Source organism: Mycteria americana, chromosome 3, assembly GCF_035582795.1.
Source record: "Mycteria americana isolate JAX WOST 10 ecotype Jacksonville Zoo and Gardens chromosome 3, USCA_MyAme_1.0, whole genome shotgun sequence".
Taxonomy (NCBI): Eukaryota; Metazoa; Chordata; class Aves; order Ciconiiformes; family Ciconiidae; genus Mycteria; species Mycteria americana.
The window spans coordinates 94,397,160-94,414,594 of NC_134367.1; the positions used below are offsets into that span (position 1 = coordinate 94,397,160).

General features: G+C 61.8%; 1 protein-coding gene across 1 annotated transcript; it reads left to right on the plus strand.

The window, feature by feature from the left end:
- Positions 1-1,597: 1,597 nt before the first annotated feature.
- CAPN11 (calpain 11) lies at positions 1,598-14,948 on the plus strand. The gene is made up of 22 exons (XM_075496171.1): positions 1,598-1,690; positions 4,789-5,071; positions 5,655-5,724; positions 7,155-7,273; positions 7,390-7,523; positions 7,695-7,863; positions 8,430-8,513; positions 8,600-8,685; positions 8,898-8,972; positions 9,374-9,534; positions 9,613-9,782; positions 9,998-10,009; positions 10,305-10,516; positions 10,640-10,679; positions 10,943-11,008; positions 11,283-11,340; positions 11,439-11,503; positions 12,365-12,433; positions 12,565-12,643; positions 13,100-13,216; positions 13,293-13,351; positions 13,614-14,948. The coding sequence occupies exons 2-22, from the start codon at positions 4,826-4,828 to the stop codon at positions 13,638-13,640; spliced, it is 2,118 nt and encodes a 705-aa protein (XP_075352286.1). The 5' UTR covers positions 1,598-1,690; positions 4,789-4,825; the 3' UTR covers positions 13,641-14,948.
- Positions 14,949-17,435: the final 2,487 nt, after the last annotated feature.

The following is a 17,435-nucleotide window of genomic DNA, read 5'->3' on the forward strand; positions in this document are numbered from 1 at the left end:
TGGTCAAGGCCAGAGAAAAAGCTGGCAGAGCCGTTCAGGCACAAGCCCAAAGCAGGAACAGGCCCTGGCATTGTAGGTCTGCTTGCTCCCCGTCTGAAAGCACGCTGCTGCCTGCAGCTTGGTGCAGAGCTGGCTGGTGACCCCAGCAGGGACCCCCCTACCCTTCCAGCCTGCGGGCAGTAACGCAGCCGCCTTCTGGCTGAGGATAAGATGGAGCGGCTGCTGTGGCAACCCAGAGCAGGGCCCCCAAAGCCTTCTCCATGCCAGGGTGGGCAGAACAAGCTGCCTGTGGCGGGCTCTTCTAGGTGGGGATGGGGACAGGGCAGCTCTGGTGGGTCCCGGCCAGGGCCGGAGCATTCCCTTGTGGCTGTGGCGGCAGGACCGTGCTACAGCTGGTGTTGAATGTCCTGGTTGCCCTTCCGTCAGGCAAGGGACACAGCTCCTGACCCCACGTGCAACCTGCTCAGTGCTCAGCAAGGATTTGCCCCCCTGGGGCAAGGTGGGGTCGGTTGGAAAGCAGGTGCTCTGTGAAGCCTGGGGGAGCAGCTGGATGCCAGCTCCTGCAGTGGGGCGGTACGGGCACAGCCTCCCCAGCTGCAACCAGGCACCTGGGAGGGGAGGAGAAGGAGCCCCACGGTTGGTGGCACCTGATGGGATCACCACGTTCAGCCCTGGCACCAGAAGGATGGCAGTGCAGAGCTGCTTCCCGGGGCTGGGGCAGGTGGGGTTGGGCAAGGCCATGCTGAACTGGGCTGAGCTGAGCTGGTCATGCCAGGCCAAGCCATGCTGTGCTGAGCCATGTTGGCCATGCTGCGCTAAGCCACACCAGGCCAAGCTGTACCAGTCCATGCAGGACCGTGCCATGCCAGGCAAAGCCATGTTGCACCACACTGGGCTGCACGATGCCGTGCCAAGCCCTGCTGTGGCCGTGCCTGTTAGCAACGGTACCACCCAGCATAGCCGCAGCGTGAGTCATAGCGGGCACGCACGGGCAGCCCCACTGTGGGAAGCCCCAGGGCAGTGGGACCTGCTTGGGATGGGCCCTGCCAGCACCCAGCAGCAAGGGGCAGCTGGTGGGGTGGGTGTTGGCCATGGCTGCCAGGGCTTGCAGGGATGCTGGGCAGTGACTGCCTGGGGTTGCAGAAGCGAGGTGGTGCAGGCACAGCCTCCCCAGGCACGAGGAAAGGAGAAGGGACCCCCAGGGTGGGTGACACCCATTGGGACCACCGAGCTCAGCCCTGACACCAGGTCAACAAGCCCTGGGACGAGGCGCAGCGCAGAGCTTCACCCAGCTAAGCCGGGGTGCCAGCAGCATGGGGCAGTGCCATGCCACCCCCAAACCCTTTCCCAGGGGAAAGTCGCTTCCTCTTCTCCTTCCAGCTCCGGTTTCCGTGTGCACCGAGCCCTCTGCTCAGAGCAAAGGTGGAAGGAGCACGCCCAGCCCGGCGGTACCCCTCCATCCCCGGGAGCTGGGAGAGGGTGACAGCAAACAGAACCGCACCAGCAGCCCCTATAAATCCCCTCCCGGTAGTTGTGAGAGGTCTCTGCGCCTTTAATTCCCCCTCCCACCGCCCTCCCAGCTTTGCTCGCACATCCTGCCCGCCGAAACCCCACCTTCCGCGGGGCCGTGCCGAGCCGAGCCGGGCTGGGCTGGGCTGAAGCGGGCAGGGCGGTGGCGGCGGCAGCTTCCGTAAGTCCAACCCCCCCCCCCTCCCCATCCCCATCTTCACCCCTATCCGACCCCCAGCATAGGGGTAGCACCGGGGGGGGGGTCCCCGCCGCCGGGCGGGCAGGGCTCCTCCGCCGCGGGGGCGTTCGCCCCCGCGGCGGAGGAGCCCTGCCCGCCCGGCGGCGGGGACCCCCCCCGGCTGCTTCCCCCGGGCCCAGAGCTGCTCCAGGCTTGCCTATTCCCCAATTCCTTTTTTTATCCGCGGGTTTTTTTGCATTAGATAACGCAGCCGCAGAGACCCGGAGGCTTCCCAGTCAGGGCGTCGGGTAAACTGGGTACCGCAGCGACCCGGGTTGCGATGCCCACCCCAAGCCAACGCCGCATCTCATCGAGGGCATGCGGGAACATAAAGGGGAGCTTGTGGGAAATGAGCATTTTTCTCACCCGGAGGGCTGGGAAGGGCCTGAGAGCTGCTTGCGCAGTGTGGGACCCTATGGGCGGTTGTGGCTCCTTGCCCCGAGCTGAGTATGCGGCAGGATGCGGTGTCTGGGCCTGGCCTGGCTGGTTTTTAAGGAAGGGAGCTCCCCCTTCCTTCTGTCTCTGGCGAACTAGAGGTCTGCAGAGATTTTTGGCTGGATTTCAGCGATGATGCTGTCCAGGGGGGGGTTTCGGTATGTGCGAAGACGCACGAGGTATCAGGGACTCTGCGGGGACCAGTGTGTCTTTCTGCTCCCACCTGGAAGGGGTCAGAGGTGTCTCCGGTACTGGAAAACATCATATTGTGGTTGGATGTTGCCTGGTGTGGAAAATTGCCCTGGGGGCTTGGCTTGGCTTGTCTCTGCACGCCCTTTCTTCCCCCGTGGAGGACCTGCAAGTGTCCATCAGCATCAGCCTGGGGGGGCTGTCAGCAATCCCCCCCATTGCTTAAGGCCCCGCGTGGTTCCTGTCCCATCCTGGGGTCTGAAATGTTTTTCCTCGCTCTGCGCTTGCGTGACCTCCGTCTGCCACTGGGCACAACCTTCCCGAGTATTTTGAGCCACAGAGCTAAGAATAACTTGTGCGGTGCCCGTGTCTGGGCTGCACACAGCTCCCCATGGCCGCCGCCGTGTCCAGTGCCGGTAGGCAGGGCAGGAGAGGGTGCAGGGAGCCTGGCAGGGGCTGCGGGCAGGGGGAGTTCCCTGGCCCTCGGCAGGCTGCGGCGTGAGTGCTGGGGAGGGGAGGTGGGAGCTGGAGGCTGTGCAGGTGGCTGCATTTGGGATTCGTCCTCCCGCAGCACCCCTGGGCTCTGGGCAGCGGCTTGGACTGGAGGAGCCATCCCACCAGCTCTGCAGGCAACGGGTGCCTCGCTACTGGGAGAGACTGTCAGGGTGCTGGCTGCGGAGCAGGAGTCGGAGGGAGGAGGTGATGGGAAAGGGCTGAGCTCCATAGATTTGGGGCCATCATAGAGGAGAGAAGGGCTGGCGTTGCCTTGGAGAAGGATAGTGGGTTTAGAGCATCCCAGGGCAGGCAGAGTGATGGGGAGGAGCAGATTTTCCTCCTGAAAAACTTCTGGTTAGGGCAGCCCCTTGGATTGGCAGCTAGGTTTATGCCCTATGCACATGCCAAGAGCTTGCACCCTTTTCGCTGTTGCCTGCCTTCCCTTAGCTATCACAGCACTTCAGGACAAGGAGAGTCGCCTCTCCGGAGCCAGGCTGCACCCTGCTCCCCTGGGACGGGGCACCGGCGGGGCAGCAGGCCAGCACTGGCATCCTAGCCCGCTGCTCCGAGTGGGTTGCTGGCTCCTGGGTTCTTTACCCAAGATCTGCTCCGCTGCCTCGTGCGGAGAAACCCGCAGGGTATTCGGCACCAGCCCTGCCGAGCAGGCGCCTAGATGGCTGGGGAGTGGGGCAGGCTAAGCTGTGAATGCCAGTGGGCCCGTGGCGGTGGCACCTGCCCCAGGGCCTTGCTGCAGGTGACCCTGCTTGCACGGGGGTTGGACCAGACGGCCCCAGGGCCCCTCCAGCCTGGCTGGCGCGGTGGGCGCAAGCGCCGGCTCGTGCCGCGGGTCCCTGAGCAGGGCCGAGGGCAGCTGGGCGCAGGGAGGGCAGCCGGGGCTCGCCCCACCGTGGCGGGTGCAGCGAGGCAGGGCTGCGGGGCCAGGCGAGCCCCGCAGCAGTGTCATGCCAGTTCGAAGTGCCCGTCCATGAGCCTGCCAGTTAAACGCCCCGGCAGGGAGGCCTGCGGCAAGGCCTTCGCCAGGGCGAGGGACCGGTGCGGTGGGGGGGCTCTGCAGGGTCTGCCCTGCCCCGGTCTCCTGGTGCCGGGTGCCCCGCTGCACCCCGCATCCCTTCCCTGGTGCCTCCCAGCGGGCGGCCCCGCTGGCTGCCGGCGGGGCTTGACGCACCCTGCCTGTGCGTGTGGCGGGAAGGGCCGTCCTGCCTCTTCCTTCCCTCGTCCTCCGCTGGCCCCATAGATACCCATAGATAGAGCTGCCTCTGCGCCCCGCTGGGCTCCTCCCTTCCTGGCCCTATTGACTCAGTGCTCAGGCAGCCGGGGCGGCTTTCGAGGGAGAGGGAGAGGCACCCGGGGCTGGGAGAGGCTGCGGGGCGGCCGCTGACGCCTTTCCAGCTGCGACAGGCAAGGAGGAGCCGGGATGAGGGAAGGTCCCGGAAAGCTGCGCCGGGAGGAGAGGCTGTGGGGGCAGAGAGCGCCTGAAATTCCTCCGGTCTCGGCGTTTCCACGCAGCAGGGACGGGACAGGACGGGAGAGCCGCAGCCTGGCTGCCGACGGGCTGCCTCCTCCCAGCTGGCCTTCAAAGCCGCTCTGCTCCTTCCGTGTCCCCTAAAGACAGCAGGGCTGTGATGGCCAGGCTGGAGGCCGTGGCTCGGAACAGGGCTGCTGCCAGGGATGGGATGTGGGGAGGTCCTCCTGGCGTGTGGGCCCACCCGGGGGATGCTCTGTGTGCCGGCTCTGCTTGCTGCCCCGGGGCAATGCTGATGGAGAAGGTCCCTGCTGTGGGGGTGGTGTGGAATTGGGGATCCAGCCTCTGAGCCTGGCACTGTGTGAAATGGCCGACGTCCCCAGGGCAGTGCACGGGTACCAGGCCCTGCCTCAGCCCGGCCGTGCCTGTTTCATTGCAGGGAGCAGAGCTGAAGGTAGCGCTGCCAGTGCCCAGCCATGATGCCCTTTGGTGGGATGGCTGCCCGTCTGCAGAGGGACCGCCTGAGAGCCGAGGGGGTTGGCCAACACAACAACGCCATCAAGTACCTCAACCAGGACTATGAGGCCCTCAAACAGGAGTGCATTGAGAGCGGCACCCTCTTTAGAGACCCCCAGTTCCCAGCCGGCCCCTCTGCCCTCGGATTCAAGGAGCTGGGGCCGCACTCCAGCAAGACGCGGGGGGTGGAATGGAAGCGTCCATCGGTAAGTGCTGGGTTTGCTTCTCCTCGGGCTGGGCTCGCGTCCCTGCCTTGCAACGTCTGCACTTGCGTGGTTTGCCAAGCTGCAGCCTGGCCCTGGCCTGCTCCTCTCGGTGCTCAAAATCCCTCGAGTGCCTCCTTTCCCAAGGGCCTAGAGCAATGCCCCGTGAGTGCTCAGAAAAGCATCATGTCTAGCAGGCCCTGCTTCCTCTGGGCAGCAGACCGTGGGCTTTAAAATGGGTGGGCTATGTCATTGCTTCTAGGTGTCGTGGCATGGATGTGTCACCCTCGGTGACCGGGGCTTTTGAGGGTGTATATCCCCTGGTGCCACGACTGCAAGGGGAATGCCATTAGTCTATCTAGCCGTGTCCTCCCATGGCTACAGCAGAAGATCTTGCCTTGCCTTACCATGATGGTCTTGGGGTTGCCGTCAAGCAGGTTTCCCTGGCAGAGGGCAGGTGGGGTGCATCTCTCGGGGACCGTATACCCTTCCTCCCAAGTGAGAGCTACAGCGGGTGCCAGACCCCCAGCAGCCCAGGCCCTGCTGAGATCCAGCACCAGCATCTGATTCTCTCCTCCTCCTGCAGGAATTAGTGGGTGACCCTCAGTTCATCGTTGGCGGCGCAACCCGGACAGACATCTGCCAGGGGGCTCTGGGTGAGTGCTCGAGCTCTGTCCCCAGACCTCGGTCCGGAGAGCAGTGGCTGGGGAGGGCTGGCGTGGCTGGAGAAGAGGTGTTTGTATAAGGTTGAGGGTGGACCAGGTTCACATCACCTTTCCCCAGGCCCGTGCAGCGCATTTTCATGCTAGCCTCTGCACAACCATCTCTGTACCAAAGGCTCCCTTCCCATTTAGCACGGTGGAAACTGGAAGGCGGGGGACACCCTGTGCCTCCTGGTGGCTCTAGGTTAAGGCTCCACGAAAATGGGTTGATGTGTGCACAGCTTGACCATGCTAAGATCAGGGGAGATGTCGGGTGGATCCATGCCTGACACATGCCAACAACAATGCCAGGAGCTGCTCCAAAGAGCTCCCTGCTTTGGCAAATGGTGAGGGATGGCAGCTGGATGACAGTAACAGACTGTCATGACAAAGTGCTTGTGAAGCAATGCGGTGTGGCAGAAGGGAACTGAGCGGGGAGCTACGGAGTACAAGTGGTGATTTGTCATTTCTCCAGGGATGTCTCCCAAGGCAAAGGCACTGAGACAAGGAGAGCAGTGTTAATGGGCTGGGTAGGCTGGCAGGGCTGGCGACTGGGATTTTGTGGTCATCAGAACCAGATCTGGGTACCACCAAGAGTGTCATCCTGATCTGGATCAAGTTGGGCACTGGATTGGGAGCATCATGTACCTTAGCACATATAGCACGCTGGTTTTAGGGCTGACCACATTTAAGGCATCCAGTAATTAGAACAAACTTGAGGTGGTAACTGGAGCACATAACAGCCCAGAGCACTGTGGCAGTGTTCAATTGGTCATTAAAAAGTCTGAAATGCCATTTTGTCAAACCACAGCCCTGTACAGGTTATCCAGGCTCAAGGCTAAGGTGTGACAGGCTTCAAAGGCAAAAGAGAAAGGGGAACCAAGGCAAAGAATTTAAAGTGCAGTGCTGGCCTGGAGCAGCACTTGTGGTTAAGAGCACTTGGAAGGAAGTGCGGTGGTGTTGCTCGCAGTTTGAGAAGCCAGGGCAGCAGCATTAAACCTCTTGCTTGATAAAATGTTTTTTTAAATGCAAAGTGTAACTCTGCTGCAGAACTCACTGTCTGAGATGTGGAGGGCAGTCATACGAATGAGTCCCAGGAGGGTCTAGATAAGTGGCTGCAGGAGGGGGCTGTTGGTGCTGACTGTGGTGGTCTGGACACAGGCTCCAGGTCAGGGACGATCGTTCCCTATTGCCTACAGCTAATACTTCTCTCCAAGGCAGGCTGAACAAGCCTGGCTCCCAGATCCTCTCTGGTTTCTCCACATGCTTTTTGAGCTCAGGAGCCCCAAACGTTTGCAAGGAGATCACGCTGCAGGCACATCCACCACCTGCCCCCCAGCTAGGGATGTGGTGGGTGCTCACACCGGCTTCCTCTCCTTCCCCAGGCGATTGCTGGCTGCTGGCTGCCATCGGCTCCCTCACGCTCAATGAGGAGCTCCTGCACCGTGTGGTGCCCCATGGGCAGAGCTTCCAGGAGGACTATGCCGGCATCTTCCACTTCCAGGTGGGCTGGGAGCTCCTGGCCCTCCACGGCTGGTGGGCTGAGGGCATCCCTCTGGGGTAGGGATGAGCAAGTCATGTGATGCTTTAAGCTCACTCCACTCTTTCCTGACCCCCCAGATCTGGCAGTTCGGTGAGTGGGTGGACGTGGTGGTGGACGACCAGCTGCCCACCAAGGACGGGGAGCTCCTGTTTGTGCACTCGGCAGAGTGCACCGAGTTCTGGAGTGCTCTGCTGGAGAAGGCCTATGCCAAGTGAGTACCCCCATGGCGGGCATGCGGGTGGGTGGGGGACAGAACAGCTCACTGTGCGGAGGGGAGGGGTGTCTCTTCTGTCCCTGGCCCTGCTTGTGCTGGGTGCCCGGGGAACAGCAGCGTGCTACGTCCTTGTCACCTCACGTGTCCCTCTTGCCGGCTGGTGCTCAGGCTGAACGGCTGCTACGAGGCGCTCTCAGGGGGCAGCACCACCGAGGGCTTCGAGGACTTCACCGGCGGCGTGGCAGAGATGTACGACCTCAAGCGGCCGCCGCGCAACATGGGCCACATCATCCGCAAGGCACTGGAGAGGGGGTCCCTGCTGGGCTGCTCCATCGACGTAAGTGGTGCGCCAGGATGAGCCAGGGGCTCTGCCCCAGCAAAGGCCAAAGTGAGGCCTCGCAGCCCGAGATTGTGTCAGCAGTCCCCTCTCTGGGGCACTGGGCGGGAGGTGTCTTCTTTCCCCTCTCACCAGAGCACCCTGGGCACAGCGAGCGGTGCTGCAGCCCAGCTGCTGGGAACGGGCTCCTTTGGGTGGAGCAGGAATGTCCATCCAAGCATGGGCTGTTGAACAAGGGTCTGCCTATAGCTCTGGCCATGTCTTACATCAGTATCTGAGAATTATCTGGAGCGGGGTTTTCCATCCGTTCCCTCTCATGAAATCCTTTTCTTGCTTTCTGAAGTTTGGATGGTTCCCTGATGGATATTCAGGGTCTTCTGGCTGGGAAACTGTCCTTACATTGTCCTCAGCCAGCAGCCTTTGAGCAGAGGGTGCTGGTACCTGCTGCTTCTCTTGGCTGGAGCAGTGCAAAGCAAGGGGAATTCTCCACGTGGTGGAGGGAAGGGGTCGAGATAGGACTACATGAATTTAATCATATTCACTTGAGCTTTGCCCATTCTCCTCAGATCACAAGTGCCTTTGATATGGAAGCGGTGACCTTCAGGAAGCTGGTGAAGGGCCACGCCTATTCTGTCACAGCCTTCAGAGATGTAAGTTGGCTATGTGAGACTTTAATAGCAATAAAATAGCCTTGCCAGTGGCATGGGCTCAACATCCTGTGTCTGGTGGCCGGCAGGTGAACTACCGGGGTCAGCAGGAACAGCTCATCCGCATCAGGAACCCCTGGGGTCAGGTGGAGTGGACCGGAGCCTGGAGCGATGGGTGAGCTGGACAGATGGGACTTCAGTCCTGCTGCTGGCAGGCCAGCAGGCACTGCACACAGAGCAAGCGAGTGCATGGCACTGCTGGGGGGGAAGTTTGCAGCATGCAGTGCCCTTCACATCGTCAAGGGGGGCAGTTGAGGGCCAGCTCTGAAGTGCTCTCGATTCACCTTGAGTAGTCCTCATCTAATTGTCTCTCTCCTGCTACTCCAGCTCCTCCGAGTGGAACAACATTGACCCTGGCGACAGGGAAGAGCTGCAGCTGAAGATGGAGGATGGAGAGTTCTGGTGAGTGCCAGAGCAAACTGCTGCTCTTCTTCAGCAGCCAGCCTGGGAAGGAGCAGAGAAGCTGGGGAGAGAACTCACAGTCCTGCTTCACCTGAAACACATGACCTGCATTTATGAGCTGGCTTTCCAGCACCGGAGAGCCTACTAGCATTTTCTCATCTGATCTAGTTAATAATTTTCCTCTCTTCAAGGAAATTCAGCCCAACTAAATGCAAAATAAACATCTAGGAAGGGTAAACATCCCTTCTTCCCCAAACCCAGCAGCAGGCTTGAAATGCTCAGGGTAAAGGTCTTGCTGTCACTTAATTCTCCCAAAATGTTGCCTGGGTCTGGAGCTGCTTGCGCTCTCCTCCCTCCCCCACAGTGGTGCCTTGGCCTCAGCCTCTGCCTGCCTCCTGCAGGATGTCTTTCCGGGACTTCATGAGGGAGTTCTCCAGGCTGGAGATCTGCAACCTGACCCCCGATGCCCTCACCAAGGACGAGCTCAGCAGGTGGCACACGCAGGTGTTCGAGGGCACGTGGCACCGGGGGAGCACTGCTGGGGGCTGCAGGAACCACCCAGGTACCTCTTCCCCCCGCACCTCCACTCTTCGCCGCGCAATTGAGCCGGTGTCTCATCCACGTGTCCTCTTCCTCCCAGCCACGTTCTGGATCAACCCCCAGTTTAAGATCAAGCTGCTGGAAGAGGATGATGACCCTGGGGATGATGAGGTGGCCTGCAGCTTCCTGGTGGCTCTGATGCAGAAGCACCGGCGGCGGGAGCGGCGGGTGGGAGGCGACATGCACACCATCGGCTTTGCTGTCTACGAGGTAAGCCCTGCCCGCCCCGGCGCTGCTTCCTTGGGACCAGCTCAGCCCTGCCAGTCCTGCCTGGCCCTGGCACCCCAGTCCTCAAGGAAACCTTTCCCACCTGCTTTGGCTGGTCTGTGGGTTAATGTCCCCTGTCCCGTGCTCCCTGCACTGTAAGGGATGGGGACAGGTACTGGAATGCTGATTTTTTTTTCCCTTTTCTCTCCTCTTTGCAGGTTCCTGAGGAGGTACGTCTTGAGCTGCCAGAGCCTACCCCCTCTTGGAGGGGAGAGGAAGAGTGGGCAGGAATGGGTTAATGCACATGCACGCACGCATGTGCACCCAGTGGCGTGGGAGCTCCCACCATGATGGCAGTGGTTAGGGTGCTAATGGGTGCTGGGCACCTCCGTGTGGGAGAGATGGCTCCTGCTGGCATGGGCAGGGCAGGGATGTCCTGCCCAACGGGGCTGGCTTTGGTCCCGCCGCTCCCTGTGGGTCCCCCCTGTTGCGGGCTGCGGTCCACAAGCGCGTTCATTCCCCCAGGCCCAGGGCAGCCAGAACGTGCACTTGAAGAAGGACTTCTTCCTGCGAAACCAGTCACGGGCACGGTCCGAGACCTTCATCAACCTGCGGGAGGTGAGCAACCAGATCCGGCTGCCCCCCGGCGAGTACATCGTTGTGCCCTCCACCTTCGAGCCGCACAAGGAGGCCGACTTCATCCTGCGGGTCTTCACGGAGAAGCAGTCGGACACAGTGTGAGTCCCTGCCTGGCCAGGGGACACCCTGTGTCTGTGAGCGGTGGGACATTTCCCCACTGCAGGCAGCCTGCTGGCTGGGGACCCCGCTCATCGTTTTGGTTTCCTCCTTTCTGCCCCCAGGGAGCTGGACGAGGAGATCTCGGCAGATCTGGCAGATGAGGTAGGAGCTGCCACTTTGGTTCGGTTGGTGCTGAGGCTCTGGGGCGTGGGAGGGGGAGCTGCAGGCAGGAGGTGGCTGCCTGTGTTTGGGATGTCACTGTAGCTGGAGAGGGGCTGGCAGCATCGAGGTGATGGGGATGTGGGAAGTAACAAAGATGGGAAGAAGAAGAGCTTCCCTTCCAGTTTGGGTTTGCTGAGCCTGGGAGGCAGGGCAGAGCCTGGGTTTGACCACTAACCTCTTCTTTCTGGCCTGCGTCACCCCAGGAGGAAATAACTGAGGATGACATAGAGGACGGCTTCAAGAATATGTTCCAGCAGCTGGCAGGGGAGGTGGGTACGGCTGTGCCAAGCTCTGGGGGGGCCCTGGCCTGGGGAGGGGATGGGATGGGACCCCTGGCCGTGAGAGCTCCAGCCCACCCCATGCTCGCTCAGTCCCGTCCTGCAGACAAGCCTGTCTCCGCTGTGGCCCAAACTCATGCAGGAAATGCAATGGCACCCTGATGGCTTGTGACTAAGGCAGAGATGTTTAGGCAGCAGGGGGGGAATGTCCACAAGTGGGGTGGAGAGCAGGCAAGGGGTGATGCTAACTCTGCTCCTGCTGCAGGACATGGAAATCAGCGTCTTCGAGCTCCGGACTATTCTGAACAGAGTCGTCGCTAGACGTAAGCGCTGCCCTTCCCGCCCCTTGCTGCCCACAGCCCAGGCCTGCTCAGCAGGTTGGGTTTTGATGCACGTGCTCAACCTCCTCCTTCCTCCTCAGACAAAGATCTGAAGACGGATGGGTTCAGCCTCGACTCCTGCCGCAACATGGTCAACCTGATGGATGTATCCTCTTGGCGCTGCAGGCAGGGGCCAGCTTCCCTGGTGCTCAGCCTGCCAGCAGCAAGACTTCCGCGGGAGCTGGAGCTTGGCTCTTCAGCCATGCCGAGGCTCTTCAACCAGAGGAAGGAAGGAAGGAAGGAAGGAAGGGGTCCTTGTAGCTTCAGGGCCACCTGCCCTACGCTCCTGGGCTTTAGCAGCAGGTTTTTTGGAAAGAGCCATCAGTTCCCCTGCTTGCTTTGGGCCCTGGCTCCGCCCAGGCCAGCCCCACTCGTGCCTTCAACCTTGCCCTCCAGGAGGAAGTGCCCTGTGCTTCCCTACCCCGCAGGCTCCCCAGCCTGATGTGCCATGATGCCACCCAGCCTTCGGGGTGCTACTGTAAGGGAATGAGGGCTGTTGGGCTTCCTTCCCCCCAAACCATCCTGTCCAGCAGTTGAGGGTGAGAGGTATAAAGCGACAGGAGCCATGGCCTGTGTTCCTGCTTGCACAAGGACATGCAGCTGAGGGGTCAGGCGAGGGTAGAGGAGCAGCTCCGAGCCCTTCTCCAGCCTGGCCCTGCAGCATCCCCTGTTGCTGCAGGCCAGCCCAGTTTTGCTCCGAGGACACCACAGGGGTGTGCTTCTACAGCAGCAGCACAGCTGCTCCCAGGGAGTCGCACGGCAGCTAGTTTAAGCGTTGCACTTTCCCCGCTCGGTTGCAGGCTCTGATCTTGCTGATGCTGCAGGACAGAGAGGGGAAGCTGGGGGGAAAATTGGGCAGGCCAAGTGTGGCCAGGCTTTTCTCGCCTCAGGTGTCTGGGATCTGATGGCTTTGCCTTTACGCCACCCCCTTTGCTGGCTGCTTTCTCCCTGACCCTCTGCTCCCCAGAAAGATGGCAGTGCCCGCCTCGGGCTGGTGGAGTTCCAGATCCTGTGGAACAAGATCCGGAGCTGGCTGGTGAGGAGGAGCCAGGGGCATGGCACACTGCACAGGGGTAGCACCCCTCCTGGGGCAGCAGGGTGAGGGGACAGCCAGGCTGGAGGCCACAGGAGAGCCTGCCCTTCATATCCTCCATGATGTTTTTGCAGACGATCTTCCGCCAGCATGACCTGGATAAGTCGGGCACCATGAGCTCCTATGAGATGCGCATGGCTCTGGAGTCAGCCGGTAGGTCTGGAGAAGGATGATGCTGGGCTGGGGACTGGGGAGGGGGCTCCTGCTGTTGGACCCCTGTCCCAGGTAGCTGGAGAAGAGTGAAACCAGCCTACATTGCGTGCTTGGAGCCAACCTGTTGTGGTAGTGAGATGTGGCCCATATCTGCACTGGGCTTTCTCCATCCCAACTGTGCCAAGCGCTGGAGCCTCGGGGTTAGGGACGCGCACAAGGTGGTCCCAGCCTCTGTCCTCTGACCTGCAGGGTGCCATCCTGGCGAAGCAGGGGCCTGGGGTGGATCAGTGAGATAACTAGTCATATGGCTCCAGGGAGAGCATCCCCTCTTCCTGCTGAGGCTGGACTTGGTGCCCTTGGATGGGTTGGTGGCTCCTTCGGGTGGGGGCATGGACTTTCATAGTTACATCCTCCTCTCCTGCCTCCCTGGGGTGCTGACTGCTCTCTGCCTTGCAGGTTTCAAGCTGAACAACAAGCTGCATCAAGTGGTGGTGGCCCGCTATGCAGATGCTGACATGGGTGTGGACTTTGACAACTTTGTCTGCTGCCTCGTTAAGCTGGAGGCCATGTTCAGTGAGTGCTGGCCCCACGGCAGGGAGGGCAGGGACAGAGGGACAGGTTGCTCATCTTTGCTCTTGTGCCCCTGCAGGATTCTTCTACAGCATGGACTCCGAAGGCACTGGCACTGCTGTCATGAACCTCTCCGAGGTGAGAGCTCAGCCCAGTGGTGAGGTGGGCCCAGAGGTGGGGTGGGAGACAAGGGGACAAGGCACTAAGGTGAATGGGGCACCTGGGGTGGGTGGCAGAAAGCCCTCCAGCCCCTTGGGTAGGGAAAAAACCCGTAAAACATCAAGATGAGAAAACGGGATTGCTTCAGGCTCCATGTTTCTTGGAGGGCTGTCAAAGTTGACACAAGGGCATGTCAAAAATGCACCAACCCCTGCTCATCCTTTCTCCCTCTCCTTCCCAGTGGTTGCTGCTGACAATGTGCGGCTAGGAGCCACGACAGATCTGCTGCAGCTGGGACACCCCAGTGGGCCAGGCCCCCTCCAAGTGCCTCCCCTTGGATCTGTGGACACAGGATACTCTTCCCCCCTTGCTCCATCCCACGCTGAGCCACCAGCCCTGCCTCCCAGCAAGCCTCACACCACCCTCTCCGGTGGACCAGGGGTCAAGGCAGGCAGGGGATGCTCTTCTCCTCTTCTGGGCTGGGCTTCTTTCCACTCTGCCCTCCTCTCTCCCCACCCCAGAACAGGTGGAGGGCAAGCAGCATGGGGTACCTGTGCATCCCTGCACCGAGCTTGGCGGAAGTGAAGGAGCAGGCTGGGGGCCGGCTGCAGAGCAGGGAGAGGCAGGAGCTGCAGGGGGAAGAGGGGGGGACTCGTATCGCTTGCTCTAGTGCTGCCCCATCCTCGCTGGCATGCGTTGCCTGTCTCTGCGCCCATGCCTGGGAGCATCAGCAGGTACTGCCTTGCTCAGGCAGAGGCAGCGGGTTCCCGGGGAGCCAGAGTGGCCTTCTGGGAGGAGGAAGGGCCATACTCTTCTTGAAGCCCTTGCACTGCACTCATCACCACTAAGCATGACCAAAGCATGGAGCCCACTGGCTCTTTCTGCGTGGCCTTCGACACATCCCTCCCACCTTCACGCCCCTGCCTTTGCCCCACGACTGGGTCAAGCCCTGCAACTTAAGCACTGAATGTTTGGGGGCTCCCCTACCACATGAACACATGCCATCCTGGAGTGCAGCAGAAGCTCCTCTCTTCTGCATGGGCACAACAATGCCACCACCGTCACAGCAGCTTGGCCTCCCCTCCCCTCCCATCCCTGGGAGCTCCTGGGGCATCCGCTGCCCCTGCTTATGGCCCACAGCAGGGCTGGTGGGGGGCCAGCACCCAAGAGGCAATGCCTCTCCCAGAGGGGGAGGGGGTGGTTTGGGGGGTGTTCTCCTGCACAGTTGGGTTTTTTCCCCCTTTCCCTCACCTTCCCACACTGTAACACCCTCCTCTTCCCTTGGGCTCCTTCGCCCAGTGCGGATGGGCTCCAGTGCCAACATATTTGCACTTCTCTGTGCTCCTCCACTCCCGTCACCTTCTTCTGGGGTAACAGGGTGGCTCCAGCTTGGCAGTGGGTGACAGCCCGTCCTTTGCCCTGCAGAGGCAGGCAGGCAGGCAGGCAGTTAGCTTCCCCCAGACCCCTGTCGTCGCTGGAGGATGCGCCTGCAGCAATAACCACTGCTGCCCGCCCGGCAGCTCTGCTTCCTCACCCCGCTCACTGCGCACTCGGGAATAAACCGAGATCTGTTGGATGTGTGGCCCGGGAAGTGACTTGGGGGTCACATCCTCCCTCCGCTCGCTGTGGCCTGGGCTGGGGGGTGAGGTGCAGAGCCAAGCCCAAGGTACGCTGCTTGCCCAGCCTGGGCCACGGGTGGAGGAGCACAACCAGGTACATGGGGATGGGGGGGTCCATATCCCTTAGGATTTTCTAAAACTCGCCTCTTCCTTTGCAGGGTGGTCTTAACACCAACACACAGGGGCAGCACCATGTAAGAGAGGTGTAAGGGAGCACTGCTCTTCAAAGTGAGAGCAAGCAGCATGCTGTTAGCAGGGCTGTTCGGTTATCCCAGGGATTTTTCAAGTGGAGGAAAAGCCTGTGCTTGCTCCCTGGTGTCAGTGGGAGGAGGCGTGTGTTAGTGCCGGCCTGGGATGTGGGGGGCTGGGGCAACTTTACCCCAGCCTGTGCCCCAGGGATGTGGGTGCAGCCGTGCTCCTGCTCAGCTCGGGGAGCCCTGGGTCTGGCCACGGTGTCCCAAAGGCCTCCCCAGGGCACCGCCGGGTGCCTCTGCTGCGCAAGCGGCTGGAGCAGTTTAAACTCGCCGCCCCTGCCTTACCACCAGCCCGGCAGCGCCTGAGGGCAGCCGGCGAGGCTGAGTTTGGCCGGCGGACTTTGCGCTGGGGTGGATTAATGTTAGTCACAGTTTGCTGTCCTGGCTGGCCCCTTGCCAAGGTCTTCTCTGCTGGTGGCAGAGCTGGGGTCTGCTCTTAAAGAAAGGTGTCTTGGGGAGGTTGGGGAGGGGAAAGAGGGTCTGCTTGGATAGGATGGAGTTAACCATGGAGCGGGTGGGAGGGGAGGGCAGCCTGGAGCTCTGGACCCTGGAAAGGGACCACAGGAGGTATGTGACCCTGGGTAGGGGCTGTGGGAGGCCGGTGGTTTTCCTGCTTCCTTGGAGGCCATGCAGTTAGAGCTGGAGGTAAAAACCTTCCAGGAAAGCAACAGTGGAAGGCCGGGTGGTGGGGCTTTTCAGTGCGTGGCTCAGAACAGGACTCACTGTCAGCCTGTGCCTCCTGCCCCTTGCTGGCAGCCCAGAGGGGCATCGCAGCCTCGGCATTTGGAAAAGGAGTGTCTTCACACACCTTATGCCCCCGGCATCTCAATATCCCTCATGTGGGTGCCCTTTGTGCCAGCCCAGCTCTCTGGGACCGCTCTCCCCATGGTGGGGCAGCACCCAGCTGTGGGGCAAGCCAGCCTGGCTCAGAGCACGGAGGGGAGCTGAGGTGCGAGGGCAGCTCCCAGCAGAAGGGAGCATCTCCCCAGGCTGCCCTCTCCTCCCGAGGCTCCCCAGGACTGGATGGAAGTGGGCTACTTGCACTTGGCTCGTGGCTACCTGTGAGCTGAGCTGCCCTGTGTGGGGCGGGGGTACCTCGGGGCTTGGCAGCCTGGGCTCCCCTGTGCAACCCCAAAGCCCCTGAGAAACAAGGGCTTGAGGCGCAGGGACGGGACACGGGGAAGCATGCAGACCTGTCATCGCTGTCCCAGCTGCGGGGCCTCGTTGCGCGCACACAGGCCCAATTGTAGGGCACAGTGACGCCCTGGCTTTGGATGACAGGTGCCCCCAGCACAGCCTTACCAGAAGCCCCCTCTCTCCCTCCCTCCCTCCCTCCGGGCGCCAGCTGGCAGATCCCTTCCCTCCTCGCTGGCCCCGGCAGCTGGCAGGCCAGTATTGGCGGGGAGTCGGCAGGCGGGGGGTCCCCAGCTGCCAGCTAACGCCACGAAGAGGAGCCTGGCTCTTCCCCCTCCTTGCAAAGGGGGACAAGGAGGAGGCCCAGCGGAGTCCTTACATGCCGGTGTAAGGTGAGGAGCAAGAGTGGCTGGGGGCCAGATGTGGCCAAAACCGCTCTTAGTGTAGGGTTTGTCTTGCCACGGGCACTAGCCAGCGAGAGCCAGCCCGCTCCTGCCTTTCCCACACCCATCCCGCAGGTCTGCGTTGGGTGGGAGCGCACAAGGTGGGCAGGCAGCACCCGTGGGTGCATGGCACCGCTGCTCCTGCTCCCCAGTACCACGGCACCCCCTCCTGCACCCCGTGCCCCTGCTTCCCGCAGCCTGGAGCCCTGTGCTCGCCCCAGGGGTCCCCCCCTCCCACCAGCTGCTCACGTCCATCCTCCCGGCACAGGAGGGGGGCAGGACCGCAGCCCGGCCCCACCTGGCCCCACCAGCTGCCCCGGCAGCCGGGCTCTGGCCCCGTCTCCCCCTCGGCCGCGCTTCCCTCTGCCCCAGGCCCGCAGCCGCAGGAATGTCAGTCCCGTGGGCACAAGGGGCCTTTGTGTGAGCGGAGCCGGCGGGCAGGGGGCCGCGGCCCAGCCCAGCAGCCCGACATGGGGCTGGGGAGAGCTGCAGCCCAGGGCACGTGCGTGGGCAGCAGCTGCCGCCAGCACGGCCTCTCAGCTCCCAGCCAGGCTCAGCGGCATCCCCGCTGCCGCAAGGGCTGCCAGGGAGGAAAGCCCCCTCCCCGTGCTCC